Here is a 24,294-nt window from a genome sequence, read left to right on the forward strand (position 1 = left end):
GTAAGGGTGGACTCCCGGTTCTTGAACCAAGTCCTCGCTGCATTTTTCAAGGAGAAGTACACATGTCGTAGGTTATCCTCAGAGGTCCAGTTGTTGAAGGTCGAGATCCTTTCAATGATTTCGAGCCAGGTTTCCAAATCCTCCGACATAGCCCCATGGAAGGTAGGGGGCTCCCTGGGTTGTTGAAGTACGATGGGTGACACTGGGGTTCCTGTTGTGGTTGTCTTGGCCACAATCTTGGTCTTCTCAGGTAGAAGTCCGTGCTCTGGGGGCAGCTGTTGTAGACGGCTGCTTGCTCGATGGTCCAGGACTACGTCAGCGTTGGGGGCTTGCTTGTTGGGGGCGTGCAGTACATGAGCGAAAAGCGCCTCCACCAGATGTCCTGTGGTAGTGACATATAAAGAACACAGTAGCAATACTGTGGAAGACGAAACTAACTTTTATTGGGCTAACTTGTGCCCACAAAAACAGGCTACACTTAAAAAACGGCGACAGCGGCAAGCACAGTCGGCGATCGTCAAAATATGATCAGTGGGTCAAGCGGGCTTTTATACATCAGTGGTCAAATGGTCCAGAGTAATCGCTGAGACCCACGTGTCTTCCACAAGGTTCTACACCATTCGCGTCGCGCATACATGCAATCGGATTACACAATGTTCAGTGTGAGACAGCGGATGCAACCATCTATAACATTCCAGAAACTTCCTATACATGCAGGCGCGTCCTGCGCAGTGCAATAACATTTGTTGGGCGGTGACAAGTGGTCACCCAGAAAAGATAAACAAGTACGCATGTCAATATGCGTGATTCTGCAAAGCAGTTAAGGCTTCGACGTTCGGTGGCGGTATGACTTGAGCAGCGAGCTGCCGGTTATCCTGTGCCGACTGCGACGACAGAATCGCTTTCAGAAGTTCATTGCATCTCGTACGTTTCTGCCCGTAATGATTTGTGGAATGGAACTTTGTCAGACCTCCAGCATTTCTAGCGTCGCAGTCACGAGACTAAGACAAAATGGCAGCTGTTTTCGTCATTTCAGTGCTCCTGGTCCTTGGAAGCAATCATGACTCGCAATCTTGGTCACATGCTCAAACTAGCCAGTAATAGCACGCGCCGCAAATTTCTTTTAAAGTGAAAGCTTTACTGGCCGCGAACTTGCGGTTTCGCTGTGGCGGTGCTCCGAGGAGGCACATGAGGTACTGTGCTGAGGAGGCACAGGAGGCGAGGCATGCATCACAATGCATGCTTCGCCGCACATGTTTCTCTCTCTCGCTCCCTAGTCACTACTGCGCATGCGCCGCTAGTAGCACCGAGCCACAGATGTTCCGGCGCTGCGCAGCACCGCACCTTTCCGCCGCCGCCGTTTGGTATGACCTCATGCCGCGTTTCTCATCGTCGTGCTCGCCTCCGCTCGCTTCGCCAGCTGCGTCGCATGCCTGATAACATGTCGGTAGATTGAAAAGGAGAGCTCGCGTGTGCTGCAACCACAGTTGAGGCGGCAGTATGGACGGCAACAATCCTGATAAGCAGGAGGAGGCCTGGAATCGACATCGGAACGAGATGAAGAGGAGACGAATCTCACAGTAAACAGACGAACAGCGCACCGAACGAGTGGCTAAACACCGCAACATAGCTAGACAACCAGACTAACCTGGACTTGCAATCAAGATCAACCAAGGCTAACCACGCCTTAGCTTTCGCTACGTGTATCCTTTCATAGTCGAACTAAGGCACTGCCAATTATTTCAGTTGTTTTTTTCATGACCACAGTGCCGGCAATGTTGCCGACTGATAGGTAAAGAAAGCCAGAAATGTGAGCTTTTGAATGATTCCAATATGGCGCTGGCAGAGTGCTTAGTTACCGAGTTATGTGCAATGAACACTGGGTGTGATTTGTTCCCAATTTAAAGGGCAACGCTTATGGATTCAACTCTTTATATCACGATGACAAAAAAACTGGGCAGTATTTTGTAAACAAATTTTGGAGATAGGCGCGGAATCGCGTTAGGAACGCAGAAAATAACAATTTGAAATTCGAATTTTGATCTGATTTTTGGTACCAAAAACTCGGGTCACCTCTTAAGCGGTCAACCAATATATTAGTTTCAATGGCGAGAGGGCAGGAGATTCATCGCAACGATATTTACACCGGAATTATTTATTAGGTGGGTATATATTAACAATGCTTTACTGTATGCAGTCTACTCTTATTTAAAATAGCCCTGAACCACTCTTTATCGAAGTTGAAAAATTCATTTGAAGTTAAATTACACTCTTTCAGAAATACTTTGCCACAAAATTTCTTCAATTCGTTCAGCAGAAACAGAGTTATTGGCAATGAGACATCCCCTACGCAGTGTTTCTGCTCCTTCTTAAAAGATTTGCCCTGTGAAGGCTGCGGCGGAGCCTACTGAACATGGCAGGCAGTTCAAATTTGGTTTCAGATGTTAACGTAGATGCCACAACTTTTGATTTTGGTGCCTGCGATGCGCCACATGCACGCCAAACATGGTTGTCCTCAGCGAGCCGCAGTTCGCTCAGCCAGTGGACTCTTCATGGCACCCCGCGGCATCCGTGATGTCTATACTACGTAGCAGATTACAGCTACATGCAACTGCAGCATTTGCTTTGCAGAACAAGGCTAGAGTGCACGCTCGCGCTCATATGCTCCTGTCTGGCTGTACTAAGTGGTGCAGACCGGCTTGGTCCTGTGCCAGCTTGACCAACAGATAGTAGCCAATATAGCCAGCAGGGTGTCTACCAACCGGGAAAACCGGGAATTCTCAGGGATTTTCATAAGTCTGGAAGGACTCGGGAAAAACTCAGAGAATTTGTGTCTCTATCAGGGAAAATTAGCTGTAATTTTATTGAAAGGGTCAAAAGTCACGGTAATGCTGGCTCGAGTAACAGAGAGGAATCTTAATGAATCGTCTTTGACGTCCTGTCGTCGGCCGGAGGAGTTACCGGTGTACAGTCAACGACCGATTTTCCGGATTCCCAATAATTTGGACAGCTTCGTGGCACCACCACGTAACCCATAGAGTCAATGTATCAGAACGTCGGAAATTTCTGACACAAGAACTCTTCGCCGTCTGATTTTCCGGACGTTTTGCCGTGACCACAGGTCCGAAACGACATTAATCAAAGCCACCATCGTTGCCTATTTTGATTACCGCCTCAAACCAGTGCTCTCGCACGCAGATCCCCTGGCAGCCACCACTGAGGCAACACTAGACCTAGCTGCTTCGATGTTCGCTATGAAGCTTCTTGCCGTTGGGTGCCGTGTTTTTATTGAAAGAATTCGCTGCTGTCAGCAATGGCACGGATTCCGCCTTTGTGGTCCTCGCGATTGACTTTAGAAGCTTGGAAAGCATGGTGCGTTGTATAATGCCGGTTCCCAAAAGTCAGCTTAGCCTCTTTACAGAGATGTTACATGGGGAAGCATACGAAAAAGTAGTGCAGTGAAGCATAACAAGCCTGGGAAGGGGCTATATCCACGTGACACTGTATGTATTCCTTAATTCAGGGAGCACAGGAATCCTTAGGGGTGACAGTGGCGGCCAGAACAATCGGTAGTCTCTAAACCAAGTCGAACTGCTCAGGTCTGTTGACAAGATATACATGCATCGCCGTGCATTCTAAAGCACTGAGTGGTGCTTTCGTAGATTGATGGTACTGTTAGCGTTATGCTTACAATCTCGCTAGACAAGTGCTTCACTTTTGAAGTAGTGAATACATTTGCGAAGTTCTAATATAGCTAGAGCATGTCTTGCAGTATAGGAGTACAGTCAAGCCCACTAGTAACAAACCCATATATAACAACCAAGTTTACATAGTTGTAGATAGGAATGCTAAGTGTAACATTAAGAGACAGAAAGAGAGCAGTACTTGACATTAAGAACAAAAGAATGAAGTTGGGCAGGTCATGTAATGCGTAGGGCAGATAACCGGTGGGTCATTGTAGTTGCAGAATGGGTGCCAAGAGAAGGGAAAAGCAGTCGAGGACGGCAGACGACCAGGCGGGGCGATGAAATTAAGAAATTCTCAGGCACTAGTTAGGATCAGTTTGCGCAGGACAGGGGTAATTGAAGATCACAGGGAGAGGCTTTTATCCTGTAGTGGACATAAAATAGGCTGATGATGATGACATGAGAGATGGCTTATTGAAATCAGTCTCTGTATAACAGCCCTTCAAGACATGGTGCAGTTGTAGCAAGTGCTCTGACCTTGCTTGCAAGAAGCGAGAATATAAATGTATGCGCATGCTAGGAAAAAGCAACATGGGCTTTTCTGGAGTAGCTGAATCATTCAAAGACGTGTTTTCCCAGATGTCCTTCCCAGAAAATGTGAAGGAAAACATACAAAAGAGCAAGAAAATCCTTTTGAGTGGTGTATCGTGGTAGCTATTGGGCTGTATGGACAAGCTACGTTTTCCTTGAGAGTCGTTGACAAGACCACAACGCTAGCAGTAATGTGCAACCGGTGCACACCACCAGCAATGGCGTGTGCACAGTGGTGATTTTTCTTTATTCTTTTTCTACATCCAGGTTTGCAGCCCCTCAGGGTTGCCTGCCTAGAGAGTGGTTGTCGGTTGCTGTATAGAGCCCATTAGCTACACCCCCAAAAAGGCTTCTTTTTTTCCTGCTCTTTTATGCAGGCACGAGGAGCTGATGTACAATTGTACACACCAAGGTGATGCATCAGAATCATAAATAATAATGAAAATGAATATGCATAAAAATTTTGTAAACAGTACATTCTTATTTAACTAATTTGTGTGCCAGATGTGGTAGCTTCGACGGGGCTGCAGGGCGCGGGACCTCTACAGCATGAGGCCTATCGTCCGGGCACGAAGTGCCGCAAAAGAAGAGCTGGACTGCTCAAGTCAGGGGCCCAAACAAAGAATGCGTTTATTCCAGTGAGTAGAAAGCAAACACTGCAGGGTACACTTCCAGCGTTGGGTGCGGAGTGGCGCTAGCGGTCATAACCATTCAAAACCAAAACTGGATACCGAAACAGGATATCATCTCTCCCTTAAGCGAAAATGCGCCACTCACTCTCCTCACACAAAAAAGCAAGAATCACAATTTATAGAATACAGAAGTCTAAGCAGATATACAATGAATAATTTTGTTTTAAGAAAATACAATATAACGACACTGAAAATGCACACAAGTTCTTGAACACAATTGCACTGAAGTTCACAAAAGTACCTGTCTCAGGAGGACAACGAAAGGGTGCGTACTTGCAAATACGTCATACATGATAAGAATTCAATGAATACAAGAAAAACTGGCAATGCGCACATCCACGTACCCCTCTTTTGAAGGATACTACTTGTATATTATCTACCTAACAAACATGCAAGGAAACACATTGTTGGTGTAAGAGCCGAATTCTCATGGGAGAGTTGAAACTTCACTAGAAAATAAACCAAGGCAGTAAAGCTACTTGGAAACATAATCCTTAAACCGTACCGGGGTTGTCTGGTATGTGTAGACCCACAGAGAAATGATTCTGGTTTGTGGAGTAGGGCCAGAGAAATTATTACTCGTAAATGGATTGGAATGCGTGTCGGTGTCCTGAGTGTTTTCAGGAGCACTGTTTTGGGAGGGAGTGTCAGACGGAAGCTCAGGAGATTCTTCTGCATGGGGTGAACCCGGTTGTGGTGGTGAAACAGGAGGTTGTAACCCGTCGGGTCGAAGGAGAAGGCTGGCGGGGCCGCCATCTTGCGTACCCGGGCAAAGAAGGTGATGGTTGTTGGCACCATCGTGTCGAAACGCGATAGGCGTGCGAGCCGTTGAAAACTTCAAGTTTCTTGGGAACTTGCTCCACGCTTTGTCCGATTCCCTCGGCCTTCTTGAGCATGAGGGAAGGTCCTTCGTAGACTAATCTTTCACATGTTCTTGCTGATGCGACGCCTTGCAAGATATGGTCACGAAGGGACTCGGTGCCAGTTTGTGGTAGCTTCGATGGGACGACCGGATGCGGGACCTACAGCTGAGGCCTAGCAGCTGGGCGCAAATCACCGCAAGAGAAGAGCCAGACTGTCTAGTCGGGGACCAGACAAAAAATGCTTTTTTTCCAGTGAGTAGAAAGCAAACACGGCAGGGTACACTTACAGCATTGAGTGGCGCTAGCAGTCAAAACCAAAACTTTATACCGAAACAGGACATCACACCAGACACCACAGAAGTAGCTGAAAGATTCAAATTCCCAATCCGTTTCGCTGGTGCATATGTTTAATGATGTGGAAGGTACAACTCGACACCCAATAAAGATACATGTGCTGCGTACATTGGTCTGGGCTGCAGAAACAACACAAGTAAGTTACACACTCATCAAACTAATCATTCAGAGTTTGTGCTTATACATCTGAGCACCTTGATGATCTATTCAGCAATGCTGCTAGCATACTTGCTGGTCCTGAATGAGTCTCGAATGAGTTCTAATGGCTCTTGTATGGTGTAGGCCCAAGCTGAGGCATCGCAGCAGAAGAGCACTGGCCCAACGGAGCGGGAGCAGTGGCTGGAAGAGCGCTGTGCTGTCCTTGAAGCAGACCTCCGGCAACTGCATGGACTCCAGGAGGTGGGTGTTGCAGACTTTTTCGGGGCCGCCACGGATTGATGGCTTGAATTTTAAACTGAATTTCTGGCCACTGATTCTGTCACATCTACCAGTAGCTGTTCATTTCTCTACTGACAGCTCATGACTACTTGCTTGGTGCTTTTTGGCCCCTTGCACCACTAAACATATCATCATCGTAAATTCTGGCAACATTAGTTGCATAGGGGTAGAATGCGAAAACGTTCGCATACCAAGCTTCGGGACTTCCTACCGTAAAAACCGGAATATAGGTCGAACTTTTTTTCAAAAAACCATTGCGAAAAGTCTACCCTCGTCTTATATACCGGATATTGGCGGAAAAACTATGGAAGTCTTTCAACAATGGGCAGATGAAGTAAACAGCCGCCATCGCCATCAGCAGCAGCACGGCGTGGCGACATCACCGGCATTTTGCGCTTCCATTGTCACAAAGTTATATTGGTTAAAGGTTGCTTTTTCACATTTTGGTTCAAAATGAGTGGAAGCTGACGGCAGTTCACCGTCGCCTTCAAGAAAAAGCCATTGAGTACGCGGAAGCCCACGGCAACCTGGCGGTACAGCGCGAATTTGGAGTATCCGAAAAGAGCATTCGGTAGTGATGGAGGCAGAAGCAACGTATTACAACTTGCAGCTACCAAAAGAAAACGTCATTTCATGGGCGGACCGCAGAACAGGAAGGCAAGGTTGTGGAGTTCGTGCGGGAGCTGCGTGTAAGATCGCTGCCTGTGACTGCCGAATGCATCCGTTTGAAAGCGGTAGAGATCGTGCGCGCCTCTGGACTGGGCAGTGAGAAGCACTCGTCATCTGACTCTAGTTCGGATGACTCTGACCAAAGGCATTGCTCTGATTCAGAGTAGTGCTTGTGCACTTCATGCCCTTCTGTGTACTGTACACCATCGACCATCGACCCGCGAGTTTGTCAGCACCTTATCATCACGGCATGGAGCGGAGAATTAGCGAAAGTAAGCACATGTGTACACATGCGCATATCTCGTTTGTTTTGCCGCTCAGCGCCGTTAATAAGGTGCTGACAATCAAGCGGGTCGATGGTCGTGCGATACTGTTACAAACTTGGCCAGGTGCACATGCAAGCAGCGTTTAAATAATTACTGTCACCATTGTGCAACCAGCTGAGTCGCATTTGTCTCAAGGTAAGGGTGTCCTTCGGTACTTTTGCCATTGAAAAAGATTTTTTTTTTCATCTTTAGAATTCATTAGTTGGGGGATCGACCTATATTCTGGTCCGACCTATAGTCAGGTTTTACGGTACATTAACTTTTTATAAGTAAATTGCCATGATTTTTGGGTGAAGCATAAAAACTTAATTTTCAAATTTCCGTTTGTCAGTTACTTAGGTCATTCTTGCCTCAACTATAGATCAGAGTGTCCTTACAGAAGAAAGTTTGTGAAGTTTTTGTAAACAGTCAACACCTTTGGTCATGAAACAATTTTTAGTATTTGTCACCAAATTTCTTGCCTGCAGTTAAAAATGTTCAGAGTCCACTGCCATGAGTGGCACTGACACTCGCAGTGCTAATCTCGTACGCATACATAAATACCAGGGGTGTGCAAATGCCGAATAGTAGATTTCGAATTGAATATTGAATCGAGTATGAAAAAATGCTTCACAAAATTTATTCTATGAAAACTTTGGGCAACAAAATACAGTGCTGCAAATGCTCGGTAGTCTCCTAGCATTGCATAACAAGAATCTAGCACAGCTATCAAGATATACAGTGCAGTCTACTCTCTTAAAAGGAACACCAAACTAGTACGCTACTGACTACAGCTCAGTCCTTGTGTATGAAGGTCTGGAAAACATTTTCTTTATCAACAGAATTTCTGTTAAATAGAATGAAGTGCTTTTTTTTTTCGTCTGAAACTAATGAATTAGTGACATTCTATTGTATTGAATACCAGTGAGGTTCTCAGTTTGATAATGGAATTGTGTCTTGCGGCAATATTTTATTTATTACACTAAAGGTTTTCAGTTTTTTAACTACAGAAGGGCTAAACCAACCTTACGGCAGTTGGCGTATCATAAGGCCAATCTTAGTGACGGACAAAAGGACCGTGCATCATGTGACTCAATCACTGCTCTGCGCATAGCACTGACGGTAACGAGCTGGTACTGTCCGTGCCTTTTCATTATCAAGTTCAGTGTGATTTGCCACGTGTCAAAGAACGAAATCTGGGGGGGGGGGGTCGTGGCAAAATTGCACGATGCCCCTCTCCCCCTCGCTAATCTGCAGTCTCTCGCTTTCGTTTGTGAGGCGTTTTGTCTGCTTTCCGTGTGTCGAATGGCTGCTCCGAATAGATCTACGTCAATTTAGCACTAAACCTTAACTTTAGTCGCCAACGCCCGATGAAGCAGTCTTAATTAGGCCTGAGGCATTGTGGCTGTGACAGAAATTCACCGCTGGCCGATGTGGTAATGGGGTTCACAAGCTGTCTTGGAATGCTTGCCATTAAGCCTTTTGCTGTCGAACCTTTCTGGCCGTGACGCCCCCCCCCCCCCCCCCCCCCCAGTGTCGGCTTGGTTTCAGGGAACGAGCATAACAGGGAGTGAACATAGCAATTTATAGTCAATGCAATATGCAAATTTCACTGTTCTGCAGCTGTTGTTAGTAATCATCATCATCAGCCTGACTATAACATCCTTTCAACATCCGAATCTGACGGTGCGGAACTCGCCTCTTCCTCGCATGAGACTGTCAGAGTCCGAATCCGAGCTCGGCTCGTATTCTGAATCGGAATTGAGCCACCGCTCCAATGAGCAGACGAAAGTCCGCGCGCTCAGCCATCCGAAAGTTACCGCACACAGAGAGGATGCGCTTTCAGTCGCCTGCACAACGGAGAGAAATGGGACGTTGCGTGATCAAGAAGACAGAGGGAGATAGAAAAAGGCTAAAACAATGTTGGAAGGGCTTTATGTTTACTGCTGCAAGTCGGAAGCGAGGGTGCGGCGAGAGAGTGAAAGCAGCAATCGAGTCACTCTATTCAGAGAGGCAACGGCGTGGCGCATGCCTCTGAACTTGACGCGCCGTACCAGACACACCAACAGAAGAAAAATAAAAACCTTCAAACCAGTGGAGATGGCAGACAACCCTTTAACCCATAACCACACGCGCGACGCATGATACAGCGAACGAGGAGCCACCGCGCCACTCAGGAAAGAGAGAGGCGCGAGTGGCAGTCACACCGTACTCTTCAATACATGTACTGACACAGGTCGAGGCGAAAATACGAACTTGTAGAAAGAGCCAGCAGATGGCGTGGCCAGTCCAGGAGCGCCAGCTTTGCGCTCAGGTGCGAAATTTTGAACACAGGTTAGAGAGCGTACCGGCACGTCAGTGACACTGTGGGGGGGAAGCGCGAAGACGTACCAGTACGCCCGTGACAGCAAAAGGGTTAATATGTTTATGCCAGTGGCTCATCGGTGACCGACGGCTGTTGAAGTTGTGTGAACTTCGGTGCCGTGTTATCCAATACGATCTGTATACCTAATGGTGGTTAATCGGTCCGATCTTCGCACTTTACAAAAAAGGCTGCTTTTATTGCCATTCTCTCTGTCCAGGTCGTTTTGTCATTTTCGATCAATCCTGTCGACCCGGACAAGCCTTGTACCGACAGAAGCGGCGCCGGCTGTTGCGGCACCATTCTCCAAATTGCAGCATTTGGGCACAGTGTGCGCGTGTGCGATCTCCACACTGGGTCAGGGAGCACTCGAAGTGACAGTCTGCAGCCACGTCATTTGGGGCAGCCCATACGAGGCGCGCTCCTGCTGTGCTGAAAACGAAGTGAAACGCTTGCTTGGGCGACATCGAGTACAAGGGGCTCATGCAACATGTGGCACTGTGCAGGTCTCTGCACTGAACGTTGTCACGTAGTGGTAAAGAACACAGTCGCAAAACTGTGAATGATCCAACTAAGCTTTATTGAGCGAACCTGGGCTGTGCTTAAAAGCACAATGACAGCAGCGAACACACTTGGCGATTGTCGAGATCTGACTAGCGGGTCAAGCGCGTCAGGTTTATACATCACTCGTCGAAGATTCTAGGGTAATTGCTGGTGACCACGTGGTTTCCAGAAACTGCTACAGAATTCGTGTCGTGCATGCAATCTGAAAATACAAGGTTTCACGTGGACATACACATCAGATAGAATGAACGATAACATTCGTGTAAATTCCAAATCGTGCAAGCATCGAGCGATAACGTTTGATATTTGTTAGCCAGGAAACGGTGGTCACCAGAGAAAGACAAACAAACACAAGTGTCAAAGCACAAGCGACACACTAATGTAAAAGAATGCTTTAGAAGGCCTCAACACTGTTCATGCTTTAAAAAGCCTCAACACTGTTCATAAGCAGTGGTTCAGAGAGCTGCTAAGCTGGTGATGGTCGGTCTCCGCACTGCAGTGGTGGTCATTAGAGGAGCAAGAGCAGTGACAATTCGGTTCACTGTTTTGTATTTGATCTCCTTGCTCAAGGCTCAACGGCTTGTATGTGATCACGTCATGTCGTTCGGGAGATGTCATGTCGTTCAGGAGACGTCATCTGGAAGTACAGGATGTCTTTCTGTTTGTGCATTTCGTCGGGAGCCTTGATGTCGTCTACTTCGTGCAGGTCATTTAAGTGGCGAAAGGCATCTTTTTCGGTCTCTGCAGACAGACGGACGGACAGACGGACAGACAGACAGACAGAGAACTCTAATTACAAGGTCCTGAGAAGCTTTGCCCTAGGGCAGAGCTGCGGGCCGCTCCCACGTGGGGGCGGGTAGGCCGAGCCTAACTGCCGCATCGTGGGCTCTCTGGACAGCCCAGGTTTGACGTGAAAGTTCTGACCTCTGAATGGCAGAGCTCCATTCTTCTTCTGTGATGCGATTGGGTCCCTGTAACGAGGGGCATTGCCAGAGCATGTGTGCGAGATTGCTAACAGCCCCACAGTCGGGGCAAGTAGAGCTAAAAGCCCCTGGAGTGATCGTGTGGAAAAGGGCCAGGTTTGGATAGCACTTAGTCTGAAGCGTGCGTAAAGTGGACGCCAGAGGTCTAGCCAGCTTGCTGTGAGGGGGAGGATGAGTCCTCCTACCCAGGTGATAGTGCAAGATTTTTTTTATTCCACTTCATTTTTTGCTTGTGATCTGGAGGCTCATGTCAGCGATCACCTTCTCGTTCAGAATGAACTGACGCTGTACCCTCGCCTCGGTTTGGAGTTTCCGTTTTTGTATGCACAGGGTCGGCGGTCTGGCATTTGCGCTGACTTTTGCCTGCTTACCAGGTTGACAGACTGGATGTACTGCTTGCTGTGCTCGCAAAGGGCAGTCTACAGTGATCCAATGTCGGTGCGGCTATGAAGACGAAAATGAGGCTGGCTGATGGCGTAGTGGATCTTTTCGTGATAATCAAGCACATTGGTGAATTCAGCTTCATATTTGTCATTGTTGGTCACGAGCTCTACAACTTTGGCTCTAATTCAGTGAGACAGTGGCCTTTGTCATCGAGTTTGTTTAGGAGCACTTGCAAGTCGGTAGTCGTCGATTCATCTTCTAGAAATGCTTTGGTTGCGGCGGTGGTGACACGGGTAGAAGTGCTTCAAATGACATTGCTCTGATGGCATAGTAAGTACACGATCGGTTATGCAGACTCTCAGGCTTCATTGTCTGTTTTCTTTGTATTGTTCATGACTGACCACTCCCACTTTAGAAATTCCATCAATATGTCTGTACTGCCACATCACCACCCTCCTCATGTAATGCCCTGCTGGGGCCCTTAAAGTATAATAAACCATAAAGATTATTGACCATATAATTAGCAGGTGAAACCACTTGTACAGTGAAACCTCGTTAAGTGTACTTTTGTTCATTTGGAAGATTGGATAACTTGGGCTCGTCTGCAGGTCCTGGCAGGCTTATGTGTTATTTATTGGTTTAAACTCACGTTAATTCAGACAACTCTCAGAGTTCGGCAAGCGCGGCAAGCTCCTTGTAGACTGGTTTAACGAGTGGGATATGACAATTATGACAAAACTGTCTATTTATGTGCTACGAATAAGATCAACAAAATGAAATTTATGTATGGCATTTGGGACAACATAATTAGTCAAGTGGAAGAATACAGATACCTGGGCGTGACTTAACATCTGATCTTAAATGGTCATCCCATATCTCCAACATCTGCTCCTCTGCAAGGAAAAAAAGCAAGCTTTCTTAAAACATAAATTAGGCAATTCTTCAAGCGTACAAATCATTTGTTAGACCTTCTCTTGAATATGCCAGCATAGTATGGGATCCACACACCACAATCAACATAGATAAATTAGAAAAAATCCAGAGATTAGCAGTAAGGTTTATATATAACCGGTATAAGCAAAGGGACTCTCCATCCGCCATGTTACATCAGGCAGCCCTTGAGCCATTGGCTGAAAGAAGAAAGGCTGCCCGGCTGCCATTTTTTCACTCACTCCTTGTACAGTCGACTCCCGTTAATACGAAGTTCACGGGGACCGCAAAAAACTTTGAATTAAACGAACTTCCAATTAAGCACAAAACACAAAAAACAGCACTTTATTTGTGGCGAAATCGAGTATTTTCTCTAAGAAAAATAGTCGGTCATCTTGCTTTGCTTCTTCTTGCCGAATCGTGCTGCTGAAAGCAAGTTCTGCAGGCTGTAGATGTGGCGGAACGCTTCTTCCGCGTTACCGTCAGCGGCAAAGAAGCGCTCCGCAAGAGCAAGGCCCGCAGCTACATCGGCAGCCTTAGGTTGCGGCTCGCCTTCAACGTCATCGTCGCTTTCCTGGGTCGCTTCATGGGGCCGAGTAATCTCTACAATTTCTCTATCCGTCAGCGAACCGCACGTTTCGACCGCCTTGTCTACGGCGACGTAATCTTCAATATTGACGTCCCCGAGAGCATCGCCAAAATCAGTGCCGTCAAGCTCGCTTGTTGACGCTTCCTCCGCTGAAATTTCAGAGGCATCCTCCGAAGAAGCTGCCACAAAACCGCAAGCCCTGAAGCAGTTTGCGATTGTTTCTTGCTTCACACGATCCCATGCTCGCGCCAACATGTGGATGACTAAGCAGGCTCACTTCGTACTTTGTGGAGCTATCCATACACAAAATCATGCGCTCGAGGAGGTGCCACCTGTACAGGACTTTAACATTCTTGATGATGCCTTGGTCCATTGGCTGCAAAGCAGCCGTTGTGTTTGCAGGCAAAAATGCGAGGCGTATTGCACTCAAGGCTGGCACATTCACGTGAGCACTGCAGTGATCGACAAGGAACAACACCTTGCGGTTCGAAGCAGCAAACTTGCAGTCCAATTTGCTTATCCAGCTCTTGAAGATTTCGGCCATCATCCACGCTTTTTTGTTTGCCTCATAGTCCACAGGCAGCGTCTTCACGCCTTTAAAACATCTCGGCTTCGCGGCTTTCCCGATCACAAGTAACCGACATCGTTCCTTGCCAGTCATGTTTGCTGCGATCCGCACGGACACTCTCTCCTTGCTGCGTTTGCCCCCAGCACAGTCGTCGTCCTTGAATGTCAGGGTCTTCTCTGGTAGAAGCCGATAGAAGAGTGCAGTCTCATCTGCATTGAAGATGTCTTCCGGTCTGTATTCGGCGAGATATTCACGCAGGTTTCCGTCCTTCCACGTGGCGCATGTTTCCTGGTTAATGGACGCCTTTTCACCACACACGCTCTTGAAAACAAGGTCATGGCGATCTTTAAACCGCGTCAGCCATCCGTCTGATGAAACGAAGTCATCGATCCCCAACATTGCTGCAAGCGTTCGGGCTTTCATCGCAACGATGTCTCCGCTGAGAGGAAGTTTGTTGCTCCTGGCCTCCCTAATCCAAACCAGCAGAGCCTTCTCCAAATCTGGGTAAGCGCCGGTGCGCATTCGCTTCCGAGAAGTCTTGAACTTGTCGTTCTCAAATACATCCATTATTGTGCGCTTGTTCTTGATGTAGTTAGAGAGCGTGTTCGGCTTGATCCCGTACTTCCGCGCTATGTCTTGTTTGGCGGCACCTCTCTTCTCAACTTCCTTCAAAACCTCGACTTTCGTTGCCAGGTCGAGCGTGCGATAAGAGCCACGGTTTGCCATGGCTATAAACTGCGCGACTAGGTACAGTCAGTTCCGAATCACTCGTGGAACAACCTAGCCTACAAGCTTCCCGCACAAAGGCGCTCGACCAACACCATGCCAACACACGCCTTGACATACGCTGCACACGCTGCAAGACTAATCTCGCACAATCTCGCCACTGCCAGTATGCAACGCTGCATGCACCTATGGCACCCGCGTGGCCTCCGCGATGAGCTCCGTCCATGCGCGGCAGCCGCGCGTGGCCTCCGGCAGGAGCCGCTTCGCCTCCCGCCGGAGTTGATCGCGGAGGCCACGGCAGCCGTAGCAATGAATAATCGCGCCGCTCCAAGAAGGATGGCTTTGCGGGCGGCTGCGGTGGCGATGACACCAACGCGGAGGACGGAACTGTTGCAACACTTGAAAAATTGCACATTCTACCAAAGAATGACGGTCACCTCGAGGATCCCGGTTGAAAATTAACTTCCAATTAAAGAGTATTACTGGATGAGGATTTCGAATTATCGAGCGATTTCTTCTATAGGATTACATGCAAAACTGACGGGACCAGTACTTCACTTCTAATTAACCGAAAATTCCAATTAAGCGGCTTCGAATTATCGGGAGTCGACTGTATTTGGAAAACTAGGCATTCAGCCACAGGACTACTTCGAACAGGACACAACCAGACCCTCACAACATAGACATAGTCATAGCACCAAGCCAATATTTGCCCGCAGGAATTTCTTCAAACATTCATTTTCCCGAAAACAATATCCAACTGGAATTCCCCACCTCATGACTCACCTTTCCTTTCTTCAACTTTTTGAGAGCCTGTATGGAAGTATGTATATGTATAGTTAGAAATGATGATTGCTTATTAACTGTACATAGTGTGCTTCTTTGTCTATGTACCTGTGTTTGGGGCATGTACTCTTACAAGGTGTATTTGCTTTGTAACCTTGTTTAGTTTTGTTATTATATTTTCTGGATGAAAATTGGAACTTCACCATTGTTGCTGATCCTAAAGCATAGTGCTTACTAACAAATGTATGTACCCTCTCCTGCTTGGACCGATCCGGTCTGCAGTATTCTATAAATAAAAAATAATAAATAAATGTGCGACGCTGTAGAGTGAAAGTGGCGCTAGCGTCCAACACTGAAACAAAGCGGCACAGCCCACCATAGCTGTCAGGTGAAATCATTCGTGAATGCCAGGATGCTTTGTGTCTATTTGTGCGCTTCCTATAGCTTTTATTCTTACGTTTGCCACAGCCCATAGCACCGTGTCAGCCTTCTGAACTGCATGGTTGCCATTCATTACAATGTCTATAGCAATTGTGGTTTGGTCCGCTGCGGTTGTGGCAAGTTTCGTTTTGACTTGATGCATTGGCTGAGTGCACAATGCCACAAGTATGGCAAAAGCTGTCAAAGGTGAAGAGGGCTGGCTACGCTGTGATGGACCGATGATCCTTGGTGACAATGGTAAAAAGTAATCGGGATGTGCGTGCAGTAGTGATCTCGGCTGGGGCCGTGACCACGCTGCAGAGGAAATCTCGAAGAAGACCGATCTATCACGAGATGATGATAGTTGCAGCTTCCACACTCCCTTTGTACAAAACAGGAACCGGATTTGCTGATTCACTCAGTAAATGAAAGCATGTTAACCTAGTAAGCATTTGTTTTTAGTTCTTTTGATACTCTCGATAATTTGGCATTCAATTAATTCGGACATCTTTTTCAGTCCGTCATCTTTTTCAGGCAAAAATAGCTGGAATGGTCAAAGATCTGAAGATTCTTGACGAAGAATTGCAGTTGAGCCTGCTTATAGCATTACCGGTTTTTACAATAATCCAATGTGAAATGTAGAGCTGCCCCACCACAAACTTTTGTGTGTTTAATAGTAACATAAACCGTTTACTTACTTCTTCTGTTTGTGTTTTCCGGAAAACATTCTGAGGCACCTGCTGTGTAAGCTACAATGGGCCAGTACACTAGCTATGTGGGCACTTTTAAACTCAAGGTCATTGAGCATCGTTCAGCATGGCAACGGTGTGACTAGATGGCATTTCATTGTCAATCCTATGTGTGTACACTACTGGCAAAAACAGTACAAGTTTCACGCTACAAAGAAAATTAGTCTCCAGTCCTCGCTTTGAAGGTGTTTGGACAGCGAAGCTGTAAACAACTGCTAGAACAATTACCTATTATGACGTAGCTTGAAATTATTCACGTGGTGACGTTCACATGCACTTTACCTGATTATTAGCCTGTAACACTTCAACGGCCTGCAACTTGCGCCGTCACTTCGCGCACCTACAAAGAGTAGACCAGATAGTGGAGGAAGGCTCCTAACCGTACTTTCGAGGTGCCTAGTATGCACGCTGCTCTTCAGGAGTCCTATATGTGGCCTTCCCATAGCACTGTCGCAACACAAATGGTTTGCTAGGTGAGGTACCCGTCAGGGTGGCTATGGTGTTGGGCTGCTAAGCATGAGGCCGTGGGATCTAATCCCGGCCATGGCGGCCGTATTTCAATGGGGACGAAACGCGATAACACCCGTGTATTAGATTTAGGTGTGCATTAAAGAACTCCAGCTGGTTCAAATTATTCCACACTACAGCGCGCCTCATAATCAGAATGTGGTTTTGGCACGTAAAGCCCCATAATATAGTGTTATGGGGATGTTACGAGTATAGAAAGACTTTATTTACAATATTGTTACGTGTAGAAAGGTACAGACAGAAGAGGCTATTTACAAGCTATTTACACTGGACTGGAGCCAGAGCGCCAGGCCGACATTTTCTCGCGCCAAGGGCACAGACCCACTTCTTCATCCTTCTCGCGGCGGCTCGTCTCTCGGGTATCTAGCGATAATATCGTAATACTACCCCCCCGGCGGCAAAAGTGCCGTCGCGGTGCTTTTAAATATCCAAGGCACGTGGAGAGTTGTAGGGCTTGAGTCGGTTGATGTGGAAAATGTCACTGGTTGTCACACCGGAGGACGTAGTAAACATGGCTAGAACGATTTCATAGGTGACATCGGTCACTTTGCGGAGCACGCGATATGGGCCTGTGTAACAGGAAAGCAGTTTTTCACATAGGCCAACTTTACGCGATGGTGACCAAATCAACACGAGGGTGCCAGGCGCAAAATGGACATCATGGTGACAGAGGTCATAGCGTCGCTTCTGTTTGTTTTGAGAGACTTGTAGACAAACGCGCGCAAGTTGACGAGCATGGTCAGCACGGGCGATTGCATCACGGGCATAAGCGCTAGTTGAAGCTGTGGTGAACGGAAGCACAGTGTCTAGTAGTAGCATCGGTTCGCTGCCATACAAGACGTAAAACGGGGAAAAGCCGGCAGTTTCGAAATGGGAAGAGTTGTATGCAAAGGTAATGTAGGGTAGAGCCAGGTCCCAGTCACGGTGATCATCTGAAACGTATTTGGTTAGCATGTCTGTAAGGGTGTGGTTCAAACGCTCAGTGAGGCAATTTGTTTGAGGGTGGTATGAGGTAGTAAATTTATGCTGAATGGAGCAGGCCTGCATGATGTCATCAATGACTTTCGCCAAAAACGTACGGCCACGGTCTGTTAGCAATTGACGCGGAGCACCATGCATCAAAATATCATGTAGAAGGAAGTCTGCAACGTCAGTTGTGGTCGGAAGAGCGCGGGTTACGGCGTAGCGGGTCGCGTAGTCAGCCGCGACTGCAACCCACTTGTTTCCCGATGTAGATTCCGGAAATGGGCCGAGAAGGTCTAAGCCAACACGATGGAAGGGCTCGGCAGGGATGTCGAGCGGCTGCAGGTAACCAGTGGGGGGCTGGGAAGGTTTCTTACATCATTGGCAAAGTTCACAAGCGGCGACGTAACGTCGTACGGAACAGGCAAGGCCCGGCCAGAAAAAACGGCGACATACACGGTCATAGGTTCGAGATACGCCAAGGTGTCCTGCCGTTGGTGCGTCGTGGAGCTCTTCTAGAACGGTTGAGCGGAGGTGTTTAGGCATGACAAGTAGGAACTCAGAGTCGTCCGGATGAAGGTTACGACGGTGCAGAGTACCGTCACGGAGGATGAAGAGGCATAGAGTGGCGTCGGCCGGAGAGTGTTCAAAACGGTCGATGAGTCCTCTTATGTTGGCGTCACGACATTGCTCGTCAGCGAAATGAAGCAGCTGCGACACAGAGAATACACAAGCAGCACTGGTAATATTGGAGGAGTCAGGGTCGTCAACAGGGTAACTCGACAGGCTGTCAGCATCTTGGTGCAGGCGGCCAGACTTGTAGACCACAGAATACGAAAATTCTTGTAGTCTCAAAGCCCATCGACCAAGCCGGCCTGTAGGATCTTTTAGAGATAAGAGCCAGCAGAGAGCATGATGGTCAGTGACTACGGGAAAAAGGGCGATCGTAGAGGTAAGGACGGAACTTCGCAACCGCCCAGACTACAGCAAGGCATTCTCGTTCCGTAATCGAATAGCTGCACTTCGATGGTGTGAGGAGGCGGCTTGCATAAGCAATAACGCGATCCTGGCCACGCTGACGCTGGGCTAAGACGGCACCTACGCCATCACCGCTGGCATCTGTACGCAATTTCGTAGGGGCATCAGGGTCGAAGTGGGCGAGAATGGGTGTTGAGGAGAGAAGAGTGACGAGACGAGAGAAGGTGGCGGCTTCTGCAGTACCCCACGCGAATTGTACGCCTTTCTTCAAAAGATTAGTGAGGGGTCTAGCAATTGCCACAAAATCTTGAACAAAACGACGAAAGTATGAGCATAGCCCGACAAAACTTCGAACGTCTGCGGCTGTCTTCGGAACCGGAAAGTCTCGGACAGCGCGAGTTTTGTCGGGATCAGGCTGTACTCCGGAAGCATCAGCGAGGTGGCCCAGAAATTTCAACTCTTAGTCGTAACTTTATTTTTTTTTCTAACACGTAATGAAGCCTGCCCTCAAATGGAAATTAACTTTTTTGAAAGAAAGGTGGATTCATTACGTGAGTAAATACGGTATTAGTGACAAGCTTTCCGTGACGGTTTGTGGCTCGTTATCACATAGGCCAGCGAACTTGCCGCACGACTGTCTTGTGAACCTGCCGTGGTCCACCCCATTTGTGAGCTTTGTACCGCCGGTGCCGATAACTGCGTGAAGTGATCAGCTACAACTCAGGTAGGCAACAACCACAGACGCGAGGAAAATTTCTGCTAAGGTAGTGGGACTGCGATGTTCAGTGAGTAGCAGAAAACGTGCACTGAGACGCTCGCCCGCGCCCGCTGCCCGGCTAATGTCATGACAGTTTGGTCTATGAACTCGTTGATACTAGATTCTGGCATGTTCACTGGAATGGAAAGGGAGCAGTAAGAAGCACATTAAAAAGTGTGGCATATGTTCATGTTTGCGTTATGAATTAATGCACTGGATTATGAAAAAGAAGCAGCGGGAAATGGCATGCTGAGAAGACTGATAAACATACAGTGTGACACAACCTGAAAAATGAGATATCCAAGAATTTCGAAGAAAAAAGAAGATTGATTCATCGCGACGGCACATCACAGACGCCGTAGACATCAAAGTCTCTGTAGCGAAATTATCTTTGAGCAGCTCTTATAGTGTCCACGTAACAATGGTTGCTTGTGTACTGTCAAATGCTCATATTCTATGGCCTAAAGCTCACGCCATGGTGTGAAAATGTGCACACAGCGAAAGCGGAACATTGTGCACGGACATGCGTGCAGACGCGCAGTCAGTTGCTGTGAACCCGTGCAATCACTGCACTGAGGCTTCATTCTATTATGCTCCACTTAAATATACATACAGAGAGCCCACTGTAAGAACATATTGCACATAGTTTACTTTCAGCATTTGCCAACCTTTCACGCAAGAAGCCGGCTCGGAAAGCTCCATCGTGACGACCGCACGCAGTGGTGTTCACTGCACTTATTCGGTAAAGAGATAGCGTCTGTAAATTATTCTGTGCTTTCAGTTTGCCCAAGATTATTATTTCCACAGCAAAGAACTTCCCTCGTTTTTAGAGTGCTTACATAAATGTCCAGGAGGGCTGCCATGTGGTGTTCTTATTGAGCACCATAAGCCAAACCTGTGAGGAGGCGCTTCCGACAGATGGCGACTCTGTAAGTCCTCCCGTCGTGCCACCACTATCTTTGAAAGTGTTGCGGGTGAGCTCACCACCTGTCCACAGAGCCCACGTGGTTTGGGATGGCGGAGTTCGATAGGTCCATTTTATGTCCGACCTCATTCGAAATTTAAAAAAAAAGAAATGCATGCAATTTTCTAGGGGATATAGAAAGTGCTCGATATATGCAATACTTCGATATATCCGTACTATATCGAGGTTTGACTGTATTACAACTTCTAGCCTGTAGCAAAGAAAGAAGCCTGCATTTGACATTTCACTAAAGCATACTAGCGGCAAGCATTCCGTGACTGCTTGCGACCCGTTGCAATAGCAAATGTGTAGACAGCTACACGAAGTAAGGATAGTAGTTTTATCAGCTGTATAAATTTGCAAGACTTGCAAACATTCGCTTCAACGCAAACCAAGCAGCGAGAATGCAGCACGCACAAAGGTATGAGCCACCATCGAGTCGGCCCCAACACAGATCGCCTTGAAGACAGGGCGCACCGCAGCTGCACAATGCGCAGTTGCTGCCAGAGTAACCTCCCCCCCATGTTGCTGAGCTCGCGACAGAAGACTGCATGTTTCCTTCCTGATTTAATCCCTTGTATGTGGGAGATTGAGCCGCAATCGTCGGCGCCCCTCGATTGCGGTTGTGCGCCCCTCGATCGCGGTTCCGGATGCACGCAGTTGCCAGAGTACAACGCTGCCAACCCTCTTCCCCGGGGCCTTTTGGGCGACAAAAGTTGGCACGCGAGATTCGTTGGCTTCCCTTGCATACTTTCACTCACACGCCATGCGGCACACGACGACAGCAAAAATGCACCTGGAAGGTCCGTATATTTGTCAGCGCAATGAAAGTAGGAGACACAGTACAATTTGGCATCCGATACTGCCTCGCGGCCAATCGCACCCGCCGGACGCCGTATCAGATGCTGAATCGTACCATATGTCTCCTGTTTCATGGCAGCAAGTTCAGGGTGCGATCATTATGCAAGAAAAAAGAAAACCAAAAACTAACTTCTTGACTGGAAAAGTAGGGGCTGCATTCATTACGCAAGTCTGTTTATTATGTGAGTAAATATGGTGGGCCAGTGGCAAATTTTCATCATGGACACACCGCTTAGGCCATTAGGCCTAATCAGCATTGAAAACTGGCACCACCACTGGATGTCGACAAATGTTCGGGTTTGGGGCCGTATCGATACAGATCTATTGGCAGCAGCCATGCGACACTCGGAAAGCGAAGAAACTGCCTCACAAATGAAAGCGAATGCATGGGATGGCAACAAAATTGTCCACAGCCAACATTTTTGTTACACACGGAACGGCGGTCTCTCATTACCCACACCGTTTGTAGCTGCCCATCAATCTTTATTCATTTATTTATATGTTCAAATATATTCTTCAGCTTCACGCAGCCTGTCTGAACACTTGGTTTGGATTTGCACAGCGGGCACAGAAGTGCCATGACCTGGTTGCATGTATTGGTACGGATCGCAGATGAACGAGGAAAGAAAATGCTGTGCAAGCTTGCCTTGATCCTCCAGATTTCAGAATCTTTGACATGTGGCAAATCGTGCCGAACCTGACAGGGAAACAATGTGTATGCCACCTGCTCTTTACTGGATGTGCCGGTTACGCGAGTCATGTGATGCACGGTCCTTCTGTCTGCCGTGCAGATTGGCTTTATGATATCTTCATCATCAGCCCATTTCATGTCTACTGCAGGATGGAGGCCTCTCCCTGCAATCTCCAGTTACCTCTGTCCTGCGTCAAGCGATTCCAACTAGCGCCCACGAATTCCCTAATCTAATCGCCCCACCTAGTCTTCTGCCGTACTCAACTGCGCTTCCCTTCTCTTGGTTCCCGTTATGTAACCCTAATGGTCCAACGGCTATCTAACCTGCGCATTACATGAATGGCCCAGCTCCATTTCTTTTTCTCTTAATGTCAATTAGAATATCGGATATACGTGTTTGCTCTCTGATCCAAACCGTTTCCTTTCTGTCTCATAAAGTTATGCTTAGCATTCTTCGTTCCATCGCTCTTTGCACGGTCCTTAACTTGTTCTCAAGCTTCTTTGTCAGTTTCAAAGTCTCTGTCCCATATGTCAGCACCGGTAAAGTGTACCGATTGTACACATTCCTTTTCAATGGTAATGGTAAGCTTCCAGTGAGGAGCTGACAATGACTGCCGTATGTGATCCAACCCATTTTTATTCTTCTATGAATTTCCTTCTCATGATCAGATGTCCCTGTGATGAATTGGCCTAGGTAAACCTACTTCTTGACAGACTATAGAGGCTGACTGGCAGTCCTGAACTCTTGTTCCCTTGCCCGGCTATTCATGATTATCTTTGTCTTCTGCATCTTCTGCATATTAATCTTCAAACCCCACTCTTGCACTCTCTCTGTTAAGGTCCTCAATCATTTGTTGTAACTCGTCTGCAGTATTGCTGTATAGAACAATGTCATCAGCAAACCGAAGGTTGCGGAGATATCCGCCATTAATCCTTACTCCTAAGCGTTCCCAGTTGGATGGCTTGAATACTTCTTCCAAGCACGCAGTGAATAGCATTGGAAAGATTGTGTCTTCCTACCTTTCTTGTGCAGAAATCTGTGGAATCTCAGATATTTTCCATGGTATCTACGTAAGCATTCTGTACTCCTTGATTACGTAATGCCTCTAGGACTGCTGGTATCTCCACTGAATCAAATTCCTTTTTGTAATCTAGGAAAGCCATATAGAGAGGCAGATTTTACTCTTCGGATTTCTCAATTAGCTGATGAATGACATGGATCGGATCCATTGCAGAGTATCCCTTCCTGAAGCCAGCCTGTTCCTTTGCTTGGCTAAAGTCTAATGTTGCCCTTATTCTATTGCAAATTATCTTGGTGAATATTTTATATAATACTGGGAGTAAGCTAAAAGGCCTATAATTTTTCAATTCTTTAATTTCTCTTTTTTTGTGGATTAGTATGTTTGCATTCTTCAGTTTTCTGGGACCATTGCAGTTACGAGACACTTCGTTTAGAGAGCTGCCAGTTTTCCAAGCATTATGTTTCCTCCATCTTTGATTAAATTGACTGTTATTCTATCTTCTTCTGTCACTCTTCCCCGTTTCATCTCTTGCAAGGCCCTTCTGACCTCATTGCTAGTTATAGGAGGAGTTTCTGTATCCTGTTTATTACTGCTTCCAATGGAAACATTCCGACTCCTCTTGGTACTGTACAGGTCAGTATAGAATTCTTCCGCTGCTGGTACTATGCCTTCGAGATTGCTGATATCACCCTGCTTATCTTTCAGTGCAAACATCTTGGTTTGTCCTGTACCAAGTTTCCTTCTCACTGATTTCAGGCTGCGTCCATTTTTTACGGTTTCTTCAGTCTTTCTCAAGTTATACTCTTGAATATCCCTTGTTTTTGCTTTGCTGATCAGTTTTGACAGTTATGCAAAGTCTATCATATCTCTT

At 47.2% G+C, this 24,294-nt stretch overlaps 1 protein-coding gene across 21 annotated transcripts in view; it reads left to right on the top strand.

Annotated features, from left to right (window-relative positions):
• LOC142587302 (uncharacterized) overlaps positions 1 to 24,294 on the top strand; it is a 410,079-nt gene that overhangs the window by 279,270 nt on the left and 106,515 nt on the right. For all 21 annotated transcript variants that reach the window (XR_012829442.1, XM_075698179.1, XM_075698189.1 and 18 more), the window contains one exon: positions 6,469 to 6,585. Coding sequence is in view for 20 of the 21 variants with exons in the window: in XM_075698179.1 (XP_075554294.1) it covers positions 6,469 to 6,585 (117 nt within the window). In the remaining variant the exon portion in view is untranslated. The remainder of the gene's footprint in view (positions 1 to 6,468; positions 6,586 to 24,294) is intronic.

This window comes from Dermacentor variabilis, chromosome 7, assembly GCF_050947875.1.
Source record: "Dermacentor variabilis isolate Ectoservices chromosome 7, ASM5094787v1, whole genome shotgun sequence".
NCBI lineage: Eukaryota > Metazoa > Arthropoda > Arachnida > Ixodida > Ixodidae > Dermacentor > Dermacentor variabilis.